This window comes from Tenrec ecaudatus, chromosome 6 (assembly GCF_050624435.1).
Source record: "Tenrec ecaudatus isolate mTenEca1 chromosome 6, mTenEca1.hap1, whole genome shotgun sequence".
Lineage (NCBI taxonomy): Eukaryota > Metazoa > Chordata > Mammalia > Afrosoricida > Tenrecidae > Tenrec > Tenrec ecaudatus.
Genome location: NC_134535.1, coordinates 160,507,476 through 160,525,546, shown reverse-complemented (window position 1 = coordinate 160,525,546; position 18,071 = coordinate 160,507,476). Strand labels below are relative to the sequence as shown.

At 42.7% G+C, this 18,071-nt stretch overlaps 1 protein-coding gene and 2 pseudogenes across 1 annotated transcript in view; 1 reads left to right on the top strand and 2 right to left on the bottom strand.

Moving 5' to 3' along the window:
- ASB13 (ankyrin repeat and SOCS box containing 13) overlaps positions 1 to 2,759 on the bottom strand; it is a 58,673-nt gene extending 55,914 nt beyond the window's left edge. Inside the window, exon 1 of the mRNA XM_075552433.1 lies at positions 2,452 to 2,759. Within this exon, the coding sequence (XP_075408548.1) occupies positions 2,452 to 2,494 (43 nt within the window). The 5' untranslated portion in view covers positions 2,495 to 2,759. The remainder of the gene's footprint in view (positions 1 to 2,451) is intronic.
- Positions 2,760 to 4,276: 1,517 nt separating this feature from the next.
- On the bottom strand, positions 4,277 to 7,680 carry LOC142451727 (UBX domain-containing protein 2A pseudogene; annotated as a pseudogene).
- A 2,628-nt stretch (positions 7,681 to 10,308) lies between these two features.
- Positions 10,309 to 12,927, top strand: LOC142450477 (TOX high mobility group box family member 4 pseudogene; annotated as a pseudogene).
- Positions 12,928 to 18,071: the final 5,144 nt, after the last annotated feature.

The following is an 18,071-nucleotide window of genomic DNA, read 5'->3' as shown; positions in this document are numbered from 1 at the left end:
AAGAGGAGAAAAAAAAAAGAAAGAAAAGAAAATGATTAGGGCAAAGAATGTACAGATGTGCTTTATACAATTGATGTATGTATATGTATGGAATGTGATAAGAGCTGTATGTGCCCCTAATAAATTGTTTAAAAAAAAAAAGAGTACAGCACTGATCCCCCAGGAGACAGTCCTCCTCTGCGGCACGAGCGCGAGCATAACAGCCCATCGTTCAGCCAGTGGTTCTCGTTGTTCAAACCCATCCGTTCAAGTCAATGCAATGCGGATTTCAAAATAAAATATGTGAAGTGAGGGAAAAAATTAATATTTAGTCTATATTTATAAATATTAAAGTCAATATTTAATTAAAATTTAATTATATTTTTAAAAGTCTCATTCCACAGACCACACAGGAGGACACATGCTCCTGCAACTATAAATCACTGGCCACAGGGATACAGGAAAACCCATGATCCTGTCTGTGGACTCTCAAGATAAGCGCATTATTCACGGTGGGAAAGGCAATATAGCATAATCCAGATAAGGCCAATGTGTGGTAAAATGCGACCACTTCCCCTCAGAAACTCACAGCCAACTTTTCTTATCCATCACCGTTGCAGAATTTTTCCCCACAAAGCAACCGACTTGATAAAAAGGACATGATCCATATGACAACTAAAAGCCCCAAAAACAATAACAAATCTCGGGTTTAAACCTCAGCTTTGTCACTTTCTGGCTACATGACCTTTGCTTCATTTCCAAATTATCAATTACGGCGTCCATCTTGCAGCCATGACAGGGCTTAACCTTATATAGATCCAAACTCTCAAAAATGAACTTGCTGCCATGTAGTGATTCTGACTCAGGGCAACCCTAAAGGACAAAGCAAAACTGCCCCTACGGGTTCGCAAGATTGAGCTTTTTTTACGGGAGTAGAAAGCCCCATCTTTCTTTCAAGGCCCTCCTGGTGGTTTCAAACTACTGATCTTGCAGCCCCATGTCTAACCACCTTATAGCTTAGGGGCTCTTTATTGTGCATCAGGAGATGCCTGTCCTATATCTTTCCTTACCTCATCTTCTGAACATCCCACAGGGCACTGCACACTATATTTTGGAGTTCTTGGTTAAGGATAATTGAAGAGTATCAGCAGTTCACCTTAATGAGCTTTTAATTAGCTTCAAATTCCCTAAGACCCCTTTCCATCTTCTGCCAGTCCCTAATTCCAAGTCAGCGTTCTTGAGTATGAATGCTGACTGTACGAATGAGTCTTTGCCTTTGCAAATTAATATTTACAGTGGATCAACACAGATTTGGAGTACGTGTGGTAAATTATAAACACTGGATTCATTTTGGGGAGTGACTTACCCTGAATTCTCTGCACTTAACTGACATAGCCATGTTCTAAGACTGTAATCTTGGCCTCAGTGAGGTGTTATACCAACAAACAGATACAGATACAATTGAAGTCAGAAAGCGACAATTGATCTCACCTTCTACTAACCCACTGCTATTGAGTTGATATTGGCTCATGGTGGCCCTGTCCTGCAGAGCAGAGGCTTTATGGGAGCCAGAAAGTCTCTTTTGCCACAGAGTAGCTGGTTGACTTAAACTGCTTTATTAAATAAAGCAATGCCAAAGTTAAAAATACCCACAACCCCAAAATACACTTTCGGAATGTACTTTTCTTCTAAAGCATTCTTTTAGCTGAGAAAACATGACCAGAATTGTCGGCATGCTACTGTGCCCTCTACATGAACAAGACATTAAACTGGGTTCATTCAGGCTTCAGTGATTACAGCTTGTTCACTTGAACCAATTAGCTACAGATCACACTGGCAGGGTGAAAGCCTGGTGCGTGCCTAGCCTGCAATGCCAAGTAAAAAACAGATTTTATTAGATGCCTTTGATCCTGTAGGTAGAAGATGGCTGTTTGCAAAATCAATTAAAATACCATTCCTCGTGATGCAATTTCCTCTTTCTAAGCTAAATTCTCCCGGGAGGTGGCAACGATCGAGCACAAACGCTCCACAGTTCCCCTCAAGGAGCGCCGTGCTCGGATGGGCTTACCACTCGGAAATCTCTTTACAGAGGGAGACCCTGTCATGCTTGCGACGCCCCCTGCAAAGTGCCGCACAGGGCGGGGCACCAGAACCGCGCCTGAAATACCTGGGATCGCTGAGCCTCTCCTTCTTTTAAGAAGGTGCTGAAAGCAGACACACAAACAAACAGAAAGAGAAGGCGCTCCTCCAACCTGGGCCCACCCTGATGCACCACGTGATAAACTCCGCAGGACGCGTCGCTGTCCTCCGGAAGGGTCATCATCCGGTGCACCTATTCCAGTGCCCAAGAGCCGTGACCAGGTACAACCTTCTCAGATGAACCGGGGGCTTGGTGGTCCTTGATCCTTTCCCCATCGCAGTCCCCCGTGCCCGTGCCCCTCGCCCGCATCCTCCTCTCCGCTCGCCACTTACCCACGTCGCCCAAGAAGTAGCCATCGGAGGCCCGCAGGTCCATGCCGCTTGCACACCAGCTAGCGCCTCCGCCACGCGGCCCGGCGACTTAGGTGCAGTGGACCCGGACCGGGACCGCGCCGGACCCGGCTGGGCCGGTGCCAGGCTTCGCCCGGACCAATCGGCGCCCTCGGGCTGGCCGCCCGGCTGGAGGGTGCCCGGGCGCCCTGGGAGTTGTAGTTCTCACCAGGCTAACCTTGCGCGCTGCCCTCCGGCCGCGTCTGGAGCGCCCGGCTCCTGCAGGTCATTGGCAGCGGCCCTTTCCTGGACACGCCGCCGGACTGTGTGTGTCTACATGTACCTTACATGCGTGCGTCCAAGTGCGGAAGCCCACTCCCGTCTGCTGCCTTTCCCGAGCTCAGGAAACTTCCCCGGTTCCTCTCGCTTCCTTCCGGAGTTGATGCTAACCATCGCTTTCTAGCTAAATCATCATGTCAAGTATTTGAAGTCCGCCTTTAAAAAGTCATTGCGTCTTTAGGTGCCGTTTTGAAATAAACTGCTTCCCCTATAAATCTTTGTAGATTAAAGCAGGAGCACCAGCTGGCAGCTAGTAGTGTTCCGGAACTATTTCAAGTAAACAATTGAGTAAGAGTTCTTACCAAGTGAATCACAAAATTCTGAAGGCTTGGCCAACCAATCTGCTCTGGTAAAGATTACAGTCTAGAAAACCCTGTCGGTCAATTCTACTCCTGTCTCACAGAGTCTCCGGGAGAAATCGACTGAAATGCCCCAATAAAACAATCTTGCCAAAGTTTGCTAGAGTCAGCAGATTCCTCGCCCACTCAGATTTCTGCTTAATCTAAATGCAGCAGTTAGTCTGGGTTCAATTTTAAAATATCATAAATCATTCGGCCTGGAAATAAAATCTGTTCAGACTGTTTCAGTTCTTAAAGTTTCCCTGCTTGTCCAACTCGTCTTTATTTTCTTTTTCTTTTAATCTTTTCTTCTTTTTTTTTTCTCCAGTCTTTATTTTCGTCCTTACAGCCAGCAATGCTTTTAGGAGGGATTTAAACCTTCCATCAAAACTAACTGACAACAAAAGAGGGGGAAATTAGAATTCCAGCACTGGAAATGAAATTTCAATGCCTATATCTTTTTTTTTTTTAACAATTTATTAGGGGCTCATACAACTCTTATCACAGTCCATACATATACATACATCAATCTTTTACGACTTGTCTACCAATATTAGGTTTTTGGAAGTTATCTTGCATTTTACTACATGTAATATTTTTATACCCTATTCATATATTTGCTGTGGATGATACATATTCCCCTGTGGCAAAGTTGTGGCGTGTCTTCAACATTAAAAAAAACACTTTTAATTGATTGCCATCTTTTAAATCTGAGACAGCTAACATTTTAGTTAATCACTGCCAACTGGGAACGTGATAAATACTACTTTCAAGGAGTGAGCATTTTTGCTACTGTATCGCATTTTAAGATTCTAAATGATGTTGCTATTATAATACAAGGCAGCTTCAAAAAGTTCCTGGGGGAAAAAAATCCCATTACCTTTTCATACCGTTTTGAAGCCCCATCCTATGCCTTTACACTGATTAATTAGTATTTGAAAATACATGTATTCTCTTTGAGCAGGCTTTTGGGAAAGATGCGATGAATACAGTTTCTAGTCATACTTTCCTGGACCAACTTGTGTTTATTAAAAAATATACTCCGAGTTTAGTAGGACTTGAACCAGAAGTCGAGGGAATTTGCCCATTCTTTTCTTCCATTTCGGTTGGCATATCCACTGAGAACCATCAGTCCTCTGTCAAATTTCCACTCAGTCTATAAAAACAAGTCCTATGAAAGGTTCAGCTATTTTTTGGAGTCTCTGGATGATGGAAGAACTGTATAAATCTGCTTCTTCCAGACTGAGGGTTTCATCACGCAATCTGAGGAAAGCAAGAGCGGTTGCCAGGGAGAGGAGAGGGCTTCTTTGAGATCCTTGGTATATTCCAGGAAGTCTTTGACGTGGCTTACCCTATGAGAAGTGTTACATTTCTAGATAATCCTTTTCCCATTGGCTAACCAGATCTGTACGTTAGTGATGGGTTCCTGTTGGGGTACTGGGGTCCCCAACACTCCAACAGGTCCTCAGGAGCGACTCTGCTACAATTGTAAAAAATATTAAAGATAGACAGGCAGCAGAGCACAGGGGCTCCTCATCCCATGTCAGGACTTCAGGACAGAGTGAATGTATTTTCCAATGGTTATATAGAATGGGTCTTACAGATCTTTCATAAGCCATGCATGTCATATAGCAAACACGTACACAGTCAATGGATAACATCATAAGTGGGTAGCATAATAAACAAGCAGTGAGGTGAGTCACCATCGACCTAGTGTTAATTGACCTGGGACATCCCTGAGCCCTCCCCAGGAGTTGTAATATCTGATCCAGAGATGTCAAAATCTCATCAAGAGATGTCAAAATCTCATCAAGAGATGTCAATACAGAGTTTGCTACTTTTATGGTGGGTTGGCTATAGAACCTGATTTCTTTTATCCACCAATAACCCTCAGGCAGAGTGAAGTAACCAGAAACAGAAATGATTCATCTATTATGGTAGCTCCTTTAAGACTTATGGGGGAAGTCAGCCCCCCAAACTAATCACGGATTTGGTAAGCGCAATTGTACGGTTAAGATATATAAAGATTATAATAAAGTCATAGAGAATGAGAGAGATAGGAGAGTCAAATAAAGAAGTCAGACACATTTCATGGTAGCATGCTCACCTCCTCAATGGCCATGATCTCAACAGCTAGGTCCACACACAGCATAGGCCGAGAAGGCAGGGGAGATAGCTGGAGAGAGTCTGATTTATTGCTAACCAAGGCTGATATCTCTTTGAGGGTGTGCATGCCCCTAATTAGAGATAAAGGCATACGTCATAGGAAGGGAGGCAATATAAGCAATAGGAGGGGGATATACAATGGGCATAAGTTGAACTGGAAGGAGATGAGCTAGTGGTGTACACGTAATAGGAAGGGGAGGGACTAAAGGTATACTTGTGACAAGATGGGCAGACCTTAGATTCATGATGGGGGCCTAACTTTGGTCACCCTTGAGTAGGCTAGACTTCCCTGGGCTCTCCTTCAGGGAAACAATTTATTATCCTTATCAGAAGGGAGTGGGCCATGGAAGAAGCACACCAGTCAGTGTGATCACGAGGTGCCAAAGGGACCAGGTATAAGGCATCATGCCAAAAAAAAAAAGAATATGTGTGTATGTGTATATATATATATATATATATGTACATTTATATATATACCACATTGAATGAAGGGGGAAGTGCAGAGTAGAGACCCAAGGCCCAAGTGTCGGCCACTGGAGATCCCCTCATAGAGGGGCTTAGGAGAGGAGATGGGTCAGTCAGGGTGCAAGGTAGTACCGACGAAGAGCACAGCTTTCCCTCAGATCCTGGATGCTTCCTCCCCCCAACTACCATGATCCGAATTCTACCTTGCAGGGCTGGATAGGGCAGAGGTTGTACACTGGTACATATGAGGGCTGGAGGCACAGGGAATCCAGGGTGGATGATACCTTCAGGACCAAGGGTGTGAGGGGCGATGCTGGGAGAGCGTAGGGTGAGTGGGTTGGAAAGGGGAAACTGATTACAGGGATCCACATGTGACCTCCTCCCTGGGAGAGGGACGACAGAGAAGGGGGGGAGGGAGACTCCGGATAGAGCAAGATATGACAAAATAACGATGTATAAATTACCAAGGGCACATGAGGGAGGGGGTAGCGGGGAGGGAGGGGAAAAAAAAGAGGACCTGATGCAAAGGGCTTAAGTGGAGAGCAAATGCTTTGAGAATGATTGGGGCGGGGAATGTATGTATGTGCTTTATACAATTGATGTATGTATATGTATGGATTGTGATAAGAGTTGTATGAGTCCCTAATAAAATGTAAAAAAAGAAAAGGGAAAAGAAAGAAAGAAAAGAAAATGATTAGGGCAAAGAATGTACAGATGTGCTTTATACAATTGATGTATGTATATGTATGGACTGTGATAAGAGTTGTATGAGGCCCTAATAAAACGTTTAAAAAAAAAAAAAGAAGGGAGTGGGTTCTACTTAGGGTGGGACAGACTTACAAGGGTTCCCCTCAAACTACGGCCCAAAGGCCACATGCAGCCAGTGGAGGACATTTATCCTGCCTGCCAGGTGTTTTTGCCCCATTTTGTTTTTTTACTTCAAAATAAGATATGTGCAGTGTGAAGAGGAATTTGTTCATAGTTGGTTTTTTTTTAACTATAGTCTGGCCCTCCAATGGTCTGAGGGACAGTGAACTGGCCCCCCTGTTTAAAAAGTTTGAGGACCCCTGGACTATCCAATCTGATTGCTCTAGATGGCTGATAACCCAGGGAGAATAACCCCCGACCAACTTTTGTCATCCAAGTGTATAGTCATTTGCCACATGTAGCAAGCAGCTAAGTTTGGCATATATTTTGGGGAGACAACTTGGAAGAAATCTTTCTGTTTCCCACAAAGACTGCTCCTAAATGGAGGGCAGGGGTGTGGGTGGAGTGGCGGTCACAATATTTGGCCTGAAGAATGTATAACATAGCATCAATATTTGAAAATATTTTTATCATGGAAAAATGGAGATCTTTTTCAAAAAAGGGCTAGTTTTCTGTGCCCATAGTTGCGAGTGTAGAAAGAAGGTCAAATACTTTCTGCCAAGTCCTCAGTTGACCACAGGTTCCAGATGGTTTGATGGGAGACGAGACACGCTGTCTTTAATCTCGACTTCAGAGTTCTTTGCTCTGGAAACAATTTTTGGTGTGACTCTTCCCAATCTGTGACCCTGTCTTGATAAGGGTTGAAAGACAGCTTTCCTTGGCATGCATACTTCACTCTTATCTTCAACTTTAACATCCACACTCTATCAGAAATTCTGAAGGTACATTTCCCTTTTTGAGAGTTCAAAAACTGCTGGCTTGCACCATCAGAATAACTTGTTATCATGGACTATGAAACCATTTTTACATAATTTTATACTTTTATCTACCTGATTCTTTTCAGTTGGGGTGGGGGAGCACTTGGCACTAACCGTACGAGCTTCCTCAAAAATCCTATCCACAAAATAGTCACAATTACTTTGTCGATTTTCACTAACAGGTTGTCAGATCCTGACTCACATGCTTTTATACTGTCAACATGATCTACTTCTTTCATTCTGTTTCCTTTCTTAGAACTCTTTTTTTATTTACTTCTGTACCTCTTCAAAGGAGTCCTGATGGCATAATGAGTTACACGTTGGATTGTTAACGATGAGGTGAGCATTTCTGTCTCGGAAGAAGTGCGGTTAGAATGCTCCTAAAAGCAAGTCTTAAAAAAAAAAAAAAAAAAAGCAAGTCTTAAAGGGCAAGACTTCATCTCCTGTATGTTGGACTTGTTGTCAGGAGAGACCAAGTTACTGGAGAACATATGCTTAGAAAAGTAGAGGGTAGATAAATAAGCATCCATCTCGCTCAGAAGCAACAAAGCCCACATGGAAGAAGCACATCAGCCTGTGTGATCACTAGGGATCAGCTATCAGGCATCAAAGAATAAAAAGACATATCATTGTGAATGAGGGGGTTGTTCGGAAACATACAACTTTCCTGTAGTTCTTAAATGCTTCCTCTACCCCCACCCCCCACTATCATGATCCCAATACTACCTTACAAATCCAGCTAGACAGAGCATGTACACTGGTACAGATAAGAGCTGGAAACAGGGAATCCAGGACAGATGATCCCTTCAGTACTAGTGATGAGAGTGGCAACATGACAAAACAATAATAATTTATAAATTATCAAGGGTTCATGAGAGAGGGGGTGTGGGAAACAGAAGGATTTCTCCTAAGTTGTCTCCCCCAAATAGATGCCAAACTTAGCTGCTTGTGAATGACCACACACTTGGAGGTCATCAGAAGTAGATCAGGGGTTATTGTCCCTAAGGGATATCAGCCATCTAGAGAAAGCAGTCACCACTGTGTATCCCACAAGTAGGGCCCACTTCCTTCTGATAAGGATAGTAGTTGACTGTTTCCTTGTAGGAGACCCAAGAGAGGTCAAGCCCACCCAAGGGTGGCCAAGGTTAGACCGCCATCATGAATGTCACATGTACACCCCTAGCTCATCCCCTTCCTGTGATGCGTATGCCTATTGTACTGCCCCTTCCTGTGACGTGTGGTTACCTGCAATCATGACTCCCGAAGTAGACATAACCCTTGGTTAGCAATAAACGGGTTCCTTGAGCATCCTGCCGGGTCCCTGCCCAACCTCACGTCGGCCCACAGTGTACGCGGACCTGGCTAGTAAGATTATAGCCATCCAGGAGTTGAGCATGCTACCATGAAATGTGTCTGACTCCATTATTTGACTTTTCTCTCTCATGCGCTCCATTACTTTAATATAATATTTATATATCTCAACCGTACAATTGTGCCTATCGAACCCGTGATTAGTAATGGGGGGCTGGCACCCCTTCCAACTACAAGGGAGTGGGGAGGGAGGTTAAATCGCCTTTAAAATGAGTTGTGTAATCACAATCAGTTCTAGTACTCCCTCCCTCCTCCTGCCTTCATTGTTTACTCACCCTCCCCATCTCTCAACCCCACCCCTACCTCCCCTATCAACCCTCGAATCAGTTATTATCTCTATGCATCCACTCCTATGCTTCACAAACTGGGAAACCCAACAGAAGCAATAAAATACAAAGTCGAAATAAAGTGGTAAGGATAAAATAATAATGATAAAAAATACAAATAATGAGTAAAAAGAGAGCACTCAAGATTTTACCAAAACAGGGAAGACATTTTTGTCATGGTGAACACACATTGGGTCAATTAGAGAGGTCAACTGACCAAGTATTGTGAGGTAGCTTAGCCTAGGGAATTGGGAAGTCCATTTACGCATGCCCAGGAGAGCCAGCAAAGGACAAAGCTGGATTTTCCCGCCAGTGGGTGGAGATGGGCGTTACACCTGGAGCAGCCCACCTGGGCCAGGTTACTGAAATTCAGCCAATGGGATCGACCTGGGGGTCGTTCATCATGCCTCCCCCGGGAACCCTTGAAAAGGCAGGGACTGAGTGGGAGAGGGTCTTTTGGTTTGTCTTGCTTGGTGGTCTGGTCGTCTTCGCCAGAGGAGAGAGATCCTTGCGTGACCTGGGGCAGTCTCTGCCAGGCCGCATGGTCAAAGGAATCCTATGGGTTCTGCGTAAAACCTGATGCTTCTTTGAACTTTCATTAAATTCACTTGGATCACGAGCCCGGCTTCGGCATGAAATCTTTCTCGCGCGGAGCCAAGGACCGATGCTGAAATCTAGTCCCGGAGAGAGAGACCTTACAGTATCAAGTTCGATGGACCATAATCAAGATTACAATGATGTCTGTCAGAGGGGGTGGGGGTGTCTGCCAGCAGCTTAATCTAACTAGTTACTCTGCAGGTGGGTTTGGGGCCCACAGTCCTCCATAGCCTTCTACCAATTGCGTGTTCAGAATTTTAGCTCTGATACTTTTCCCTTCGACATATTTGAATTTTGTTATTGTCATTTTGGGACCATACAAGCTGCTGTGCTTCTTCCGTGTGGACTTAGTTGACTCCTCGCTTAGAGAGCTGCTTGTATGAATACAAGAGGCCTTGGTTATGTAGACTATTTTCTGAGACTTTGGTTTCCTTCTTATACCTTCCTCTAGATGGATGGAGACTACCAGTTGTACCGTAGGTGCCATTCACAAGTTTTTAAGATCCTAAACACTCCTCACCAAACGAAGATGCATTCATAACTTTGTGAACGATATTATGCCACTTGATTGAGATGTTCCATGAAACTATGGTTCTAGAAGAACCCGGGCACCAAGAAGGTTGGAGAGAGGATGCAGGCGACGGGGCGGAAGCAAAGTTTCCCGGAGGAAGTGACAATTACTTGACGATCACAGGACCCTCGCACCCCTTCCTGTCAGGGGCCGAGACATTCCATACACCAAGCTTGGGTGATGAGGAATTTGAAATTCCACCGATTTCCTTGGATTCTGATCCCACACTGGCTGTCTCAGATGTGGTTGGCCACTTTGATGACCTAGCAGACCCTTCCTCCTCACAGGATGGCAGCTTTTCAGCCCAGTATGGGGTCCAGACATTGGACATGCCCGTGGGCATGACCCATGGCTTGATGGAGCAGGGCGGGGGACTCCTGAGTGGGGGCTTAAGCATGGACTTGGACCATTCAATAGGAACACAGTATAGTGCCAATCCACATGTTACAATTGATGTACCTATGACAGACATGACATCTGGCTTGATGGGGCATGGCCAGCTGACCACCATTGATCAGTCAGAACTGAGTTCTCAGCTTGGCTTGAGCTTAGGGGGTGGCACCATCCTGCCACCTGCCCAGTCTCCTGAGGATCGTCTTTCAACCACCCCTTCACCTACTGGTTCACTTCATGAGGATGGTGTTGAGGATTTCCGGAGGCAACTTCATTGCCCGAAGACAGTTGTGGTGGAAACAGGGAAAAAGCAGAAAGCTCCAAAGAAAAGAAGAAAGAAAGATCCTAATGAACCTCAGAAACCCGTTTCGGCATATGCCTTATTTTTCCGTGATACACAGGCTGCCATCAAGGGACAGAATCCCAATGCCACTTTTGGGGAGGTCTCAAAAATTGTGGCCTCTATGTGGGACAGTCTTGGAGAAGAGCAGAAACAGGTTTATAAGCGGAAAACTGAGGCTGCCAAGAAAGAGTATCTGAAGGCTCTGGCTGCTTATAAAGACAACCAAGAATGCCAGGCCACTGTGGAGACAGTAGAACTGGATCCAGTGCCACCAGCACAGACTCCCTCTCCACCTCCTATGGCTACCGTTGACCCAGCATCTCCAGCACCAGCCGCAACAGAGCCCCCTGCTCTGTCTCCCTCCATTGTCGTTAACTCCACTCTTTCGTCCTATGTTGCAAACCAGGCACCTTCAGGGCCAGGGGGCCAGCCTAATATCACCAAATTGATCATTACCAAACAAGTGTTGCCCTCTTCTATTACGATGTCTCAAGGAGGGATGGTTACTGTGATCCCAGCCACAGTGGTGACCTCCCGGGGGCTGCAGTTAGGCCAAACGAGTACAGCCACTATCCAGCCCAGCCAGCAAGCCCAGATCGTCACTCGGTCAGTGTTGCAGGCAGCAGCTGCTGCTGCTGCTTCTATGCAACTGCCTCCACCCCGACTCCAGCCCCCTCCATTACAACAGATGCCTCAGCCCCCAACTCAGCAGCAGGTGACCATTCTTCAACAGCCTCCCCCTCTCCAGGCCATGCAGCAGCCTCCACCTCAGAAAGTTCGAATCAATTTACAGCAGCAGCCACCTCCTCTGCAGATCAAGATTGTGCCTCAGCCTGCGCTGAAAATGCAAACTACCTTAGTTCCACCAACTGTGGAAAGTAGCCCCGAGCAGCCTATGAACAGTAGTCTCGAGGCTCCTACAGAAGAGGCCACTTCTCCTGAGACAGTCTGTGAGATGATCACAGATGTAGTGCCCGAGGTCGAGTCTCCTTCTCAGATGGATGTGGAATTGGTGAACACATCTCCTGTAATACTCTCACCCCAGCCTCGATGTGTGAGGTCAGGGTGTGAGAACCCTCCTGTTGTGAGCAAGGACTGGGACAATGAGTACTGCAGCAATGAGTGTGTGGTGAAGCACTGCAGGGATGTATTCTTGGCCTGGGTAGCTTCTAGAAATTCAAACACTGTGGTGTTTGTGAAATAGTCGTTTTTCTTCTCTAAACCACTGAAGACTTCTCTGCTGGGAATGTGTCCAAGAGCTTGTTTTTGAAATACAAGCTGGGCTACTGGTAGTGCCTGATCTCAACCCATGAAGGCCCTTCCTGCTTCTCCCCTTCTCTCTGCAGTCAACAGGAGCCGCCAGGCTACGGAGCAAGACCACTGGATTTGCTGTGATCCAAAATTGCTTTTTGCTTTCAAGTACAAGCAAAGATACCAGTGAGACTAGCAGAGGAAAGAGTAAATGGAATACGGATAAACGGAAAATAATAGTTGGTAGGGGTGGTGGTGGGTGTTGTTTGAGGAAATTTACTGGTATAATTGTCATAGGACTTCCCTAAAAGATTATTAAAATGGAAGCATACTCAGCTTTGCGCCTAGGAAAGAAGCGCCATGGTGTGCATACAACGTGAAGGGCTGCGTTCCAGTGTTAAAAATGGAGCCATTTCTGTCATGTGTGCACATGGCCTTCCCAAACACCAGACACACTGGGCTGTAAGGGAGATAACATCACCTAGAAGTTTCCTTATTTATTTCTTTTTACAAATGTTTCTGTAGTTTTCCTTTTCTGAGTTACCACAGCTTCTGTGTGTAAGAGGCAGAACCCTACATCCTTAAATTAATATAAGAGGTTTTACCAAAGTGTAAAAAAAAAAAAAAAAAGAAACTATGGTTCTAAGCCTTCCAACTTTGAAAATAAATCCCCAAAGTGGCTTGGTTATGCCTAAAAAGTATTTGTAACTATGCCCCCCATGTGTCCCATTATATATGGTACCACAGGTGCATATGCATACACATATCTACACACCTACAACCACCACTCACCTGTCAGTTTGTTGCAGTGTGGTGGACTGTGTGTTGCTGTGATACTAAGTTATGTTACCAGTGTTTCTAAGACCAGCAGGTTCGTCCGGGATGAACAAGTTTCTGCAGAGCTTCCAGACTGAAAACAGATGGGCAAGAAGGAATAGGCTGACCACATCTGAAGAATTAGCTACTAGGACACCCTTATGGATAGTAGTGGAAGAGTGTCAGATACATACTGGAAGGTGAGGCACTCACACTGGGTAAGAACTGCTTCCTCAAAGGAGAGTCAACATTCATGACGTGGAGGAAGTAGAGCTTTGGGGACATGAGAAGAAAGTGCTATAAACATAGAATGTATGAAGTATGAATCTAGGAAATTGGAACAAGCAATTAAATAGAACACATACAAATTTATATCCTAGACACTAGTGAGCTGATGTGAACTGATAATGGCCATTTTGACTTACACAATCGCAAGGCTTATTATGCCGGGAATGGAAAATGCCAGAGAAAAGGTATTGTACTCATCATCAAAAAGAGCATGTCAAGGTCTGTCTTGAAGTATAATGTTTTCTGTGATATGATAACATCTATATGCCTAAAAGAAAGACTTGTATAATGTTATAATGATTATTCACATGTACATACCAGCTTCTAAAGCCAATGATAAAGAAATTGAAGAATTCTACCAACTTCTGATGCCTTAAGTTGATCAAACGTATAATCAAGAATTGTTGATAATTACTGTTTCTGTAAAGATATAGTCTTGGACACTCTATGTAACAGTTCTATTCTGTCCAACAGGGTCACTATGAATTGTAATTGATTTGATGGGAGTTGTTTTTTTAAAATAGATGTGTCTATACACATACATACATATATAACCACACATATATTTTTGGCTGTTGTTTCAAAACTATATATGAGAAACAGGCCCATTTTTTCTCATGTAAATTTTATTTTTATGGTTTTTTTCATGTACATTTTAGTAACTGGCAGTTACATAATCTCCTATCAACTTGAGTGAAGGGTGGCATATAGCCTGTCGGTCAAGCCATAGCCATTGAGGCCTCTGTGTGGGCATGGCCTTCTAAGGGTTCTGGGAACTCTTCTCTTTCTCCCTGGAGGCGGAACACACACTCTCTCTGCTTTACATTCTGGTTGAAAATCCACATGGAGGTATGCTGATGGCAGCCAGAGCTCTCGAGCTTGGAAGAGCCAGGTGGGGACTCACGCCAGCCCTGAGATGCTTCTACTGCTACTGGTTTCACAAGACTTTCCACCCACTGGCCTGTGATCTTCCTGCATTTGGCATCATTGCATGTGCTACGTGAGTCTGAAGAGGAAATTAAGGATTGGTGTCAGATATATAGGTGAATATCAGACTTAGGGACTTCATCTGGAGTGGGCTGGGCTGTTTTCTTATTATACAATGACTCTTTATTATAAAGCTCTTTCCTATACATGAGTCTCCCTGAATTTGTGTCTCTAGTCAACCTAACACAGTGACATGATTTATCTTAATGTATCTGTGTACACTTCACCCTCAGTGTTATCTTTCTCATCACCCCAAAAGAAGTCTAATAAAAACGAGAACATACAATATTTGTTTTTTGGGCTTTATTTGCTTGGGTTAACACAATGTCTCCAGAACATAGTGACCTATGTTCTACGATGTTTCAGAAACTCACTTCTCTTTACTACTAGATAGTCCATTATTATGTATATACCATACCACATCTTACGTATCCGCTCATGCATCAGTGAGCGCTCTGGTTGTTTCTATCTTTTTGCTATTGTGAGTAGTGCTATGGTGAGCGTAAGTGTGCATATGTCTGTTAGTGTCATTCTATTAGAGCTCAAGGAAATACACCTAGGAGTGGAGTTACTGGGTCTTATGGCAGCGCTACCGTTTTTTTTTTTTTTATTCCACCCTACTTCTGCTTTTTACACGACTATCAGAATGTTTTTCAGAATGCTATCCTATTTTTCATTCCCACTAATAATGAAGGAGGCCTTCAATTTCTCTACATTCTGTCTTAATTATCTAGTGTTGCTGTAAGAGAAATACCACAATTGGATAGCTTTAATAAATGTATTCCCTCACAGTTCAGGAGGCTAGGCTAAATGGTGCCAGCTCCAGGAGAAGGTTGTTGGAAACTAGAAACTGGGAACTATTACCCTTCCCCCAAGAGAACTTGTCCTTGTTATTTGCTTGTTTATTTGTTTCACGATTGGGTGTATTATTTTATTGAAACTCACCGCTCCCTTTCTCTCACTATACTAAGCTTCTGACGCTGTCAGGGAGGTACAGCTTGCTTATGCACTGGTATTAGTTAAGTGTCTCTTCTTTTGAACGAGAAATTCTTAATTACTGTATATCAAATAAATAAAATACTCCACAAACGTTCTAAAGGGTAAAGCCAACCCCAGAGAACCTCATTGGTGAATTCTAGCAGTTTGGGAAGAAACACAACCAATTTTAATCAAAGCATTCTCAAAAATAAAAGATGTACAAATACATCAAGATTTATTATATGAGGGCCAGGTTACCCGGATGCCAAAATAAGATAAAGATGTTATAAGAAAACTTAGTTACAGACTAATACTTCTCAGTCACATAGATACCTAAATTCTTAAAGTACCAGCAATTCATGATCATTACTATATATGAAAAGAGGATAATACAGTGTGATCAACTGGGTTTTTCCTGTGAACTCAGATTTGGTTTACCATTTGAAAATCAATTGATATAATTTACCATATTAACAGACTGAAAAGAAACATGACAATCTTGATTATGTCATTGTGCCCCAGTCCTTAATTAGTGCCAAAAATTATACTTAATATAAATAAAAATTTTAAAAATCGAACAGAGTGGAAGCAAAAAAAGTATTTTTATTTGTAGGTAAATTGTTTGTCTTAGAAAATCTAAACATGCATACACTACATCTAATAAGTGAGTCCAATAATGTCAATATGGGAAAGTGAATATATTTCTATATAATAACTATTGTACCCACAAAACTATTGTACATTAAAAAACCCACAAAACTATTGTACATTAAAATTTTAAAACAATGTAAAATTTTAAAACAATGTTAACAATAGTATCAAAATTAAAATAATTAAAATGAAGTATCACAAAATGTGTGTACAATTTATACACTAAAAACTACATATATTGTGGAAATTTAAATTATCCTAAATAGAGCTGTATCATAGTAATAGATTTTAATATTCATTACTATATATTAGATATTAATTCTCCCCAAACTGATCTATGTATTCAAAATGATCCCAACTAAACTCTGAGTAGGCTTATTTGGGGAGTAGATACTAGGTTGATTCTAAATTTATATAGAAATTCAAAAGATCTAGAATCACCAAAACATATTTTCAGGACTAGTTAAAGGTAAGACAAATTAAGACCATGACATTTTACACAGTGCTAAAATTAGAAAGGAGTGGAAATAGAAATCTTATATATTAACTTGGTCTGGATTGTGACTTGGTAAAATTTGCAACAAATTTGATATTATTTACTGAAGTTGAACAGATAGATATTCCTTATTTCTACAACAATGCTACCTAATAAGTCACTCTAAACTCATGGTTTATGACAACAGTATTTTCAAGCTTACTCCTCTTTTGGATGGCTGAGGTTCTGCTGACTTATGATAGGTTGGGCTATGTGTTGGATTCACATCTGTGCCATGTATGTTTATTCTGATGGTCCAGGCTAAAAAGCAACAGGCACATTCTCTTCAGACTAATTAGCTAACCTAAATGCAAGAGCTCAGTCAACCTGGAGAAGCACATTTCAGCTTCGAGCTCATTATGTCTGTTACTATTTCTAACACACTGATGAAACACTAGAAGGTCTTACTCGTCTATGCCAAGGAATTTTGAAGGCAGCCATCTAGCCAACCAACCGAGATCCATATTTGTACCCATTTCCAAGAAAGGTGACCCAACAGAATAAATTATTGAACAATATCATGACTATATCATGTGTTTTACTGATTATGCAAAGGCATTTGACTGTATGGACCATAACAAACTATGGATACCTTTGTGAAGAATGGGAGTTCTAAACACCATGCTTATGTGGAACCTGTGTGTGGGTTAAGAGGCAATCGTTTGCACAGAAGGGAATACTGAGTGGTTTGAATTAAATTAGGAAGGTGGGCATCAAGGCTGTATCCTGTCACCGTACTGATTCAATTTGTATGCTGAACAAATACTCTGAGAAACTGGGCTACATGAAGAAAAGCATGGCATCAGGATCGAAGGGTTATTGATAACCTCCCTGGCAGTCTAATTATGTCATTAATTTTGTACCCAAAGTGGTACGTTGTTTTGCATAAAATTTGTTTTATATTGTAGGCCTGTAATTCTTTTTTTTTTAATTTGGCTATAGCCACCAGATTTTGATATTTATTCAGCAATAACAAACAACAATAAACAGAGGAGGGTGGTTTAACTGGTTTTTGTTTGAAATAATAATTTTCAAAATTCAAATAATGGTTGCCACTTTAAACGGCATCAAACTGAAGCTGCACCTGGAGAGAAATTTAATTTTCATGACATGCAAAATTGATTAAGTAGTGAATTATTTTTTCCCCTTCCCCTAAACACATTATAAACTTCAATAGAGGCAAATCCCATCTTTAATACTTGCAAAACCAGTTCTCATTCCATAGTTAACCACGATCATGCACACAACTGCAAGAGGAAATAAACAGAAATCTTTAAGCATAAATAAACCATAATGGATTGTTAATGTTGTATAGTCAATTCCGCATTAAGGCTAATTTGATCTTTTAAACATTTTATGGAAACCAGCTGTCACGTTTTCTTTAGAAAAGCCCACTGGGTATTGGGACCTGGGTGATCACAAGCCTGAGGGACGAGACCCTGGGCAGGTCCTCTTGAACCGTACACCTTTCTTCCCATGCAGAAAGCAGTAATTCAAAGCATCTTCACTTCCTGGTGTTCTGT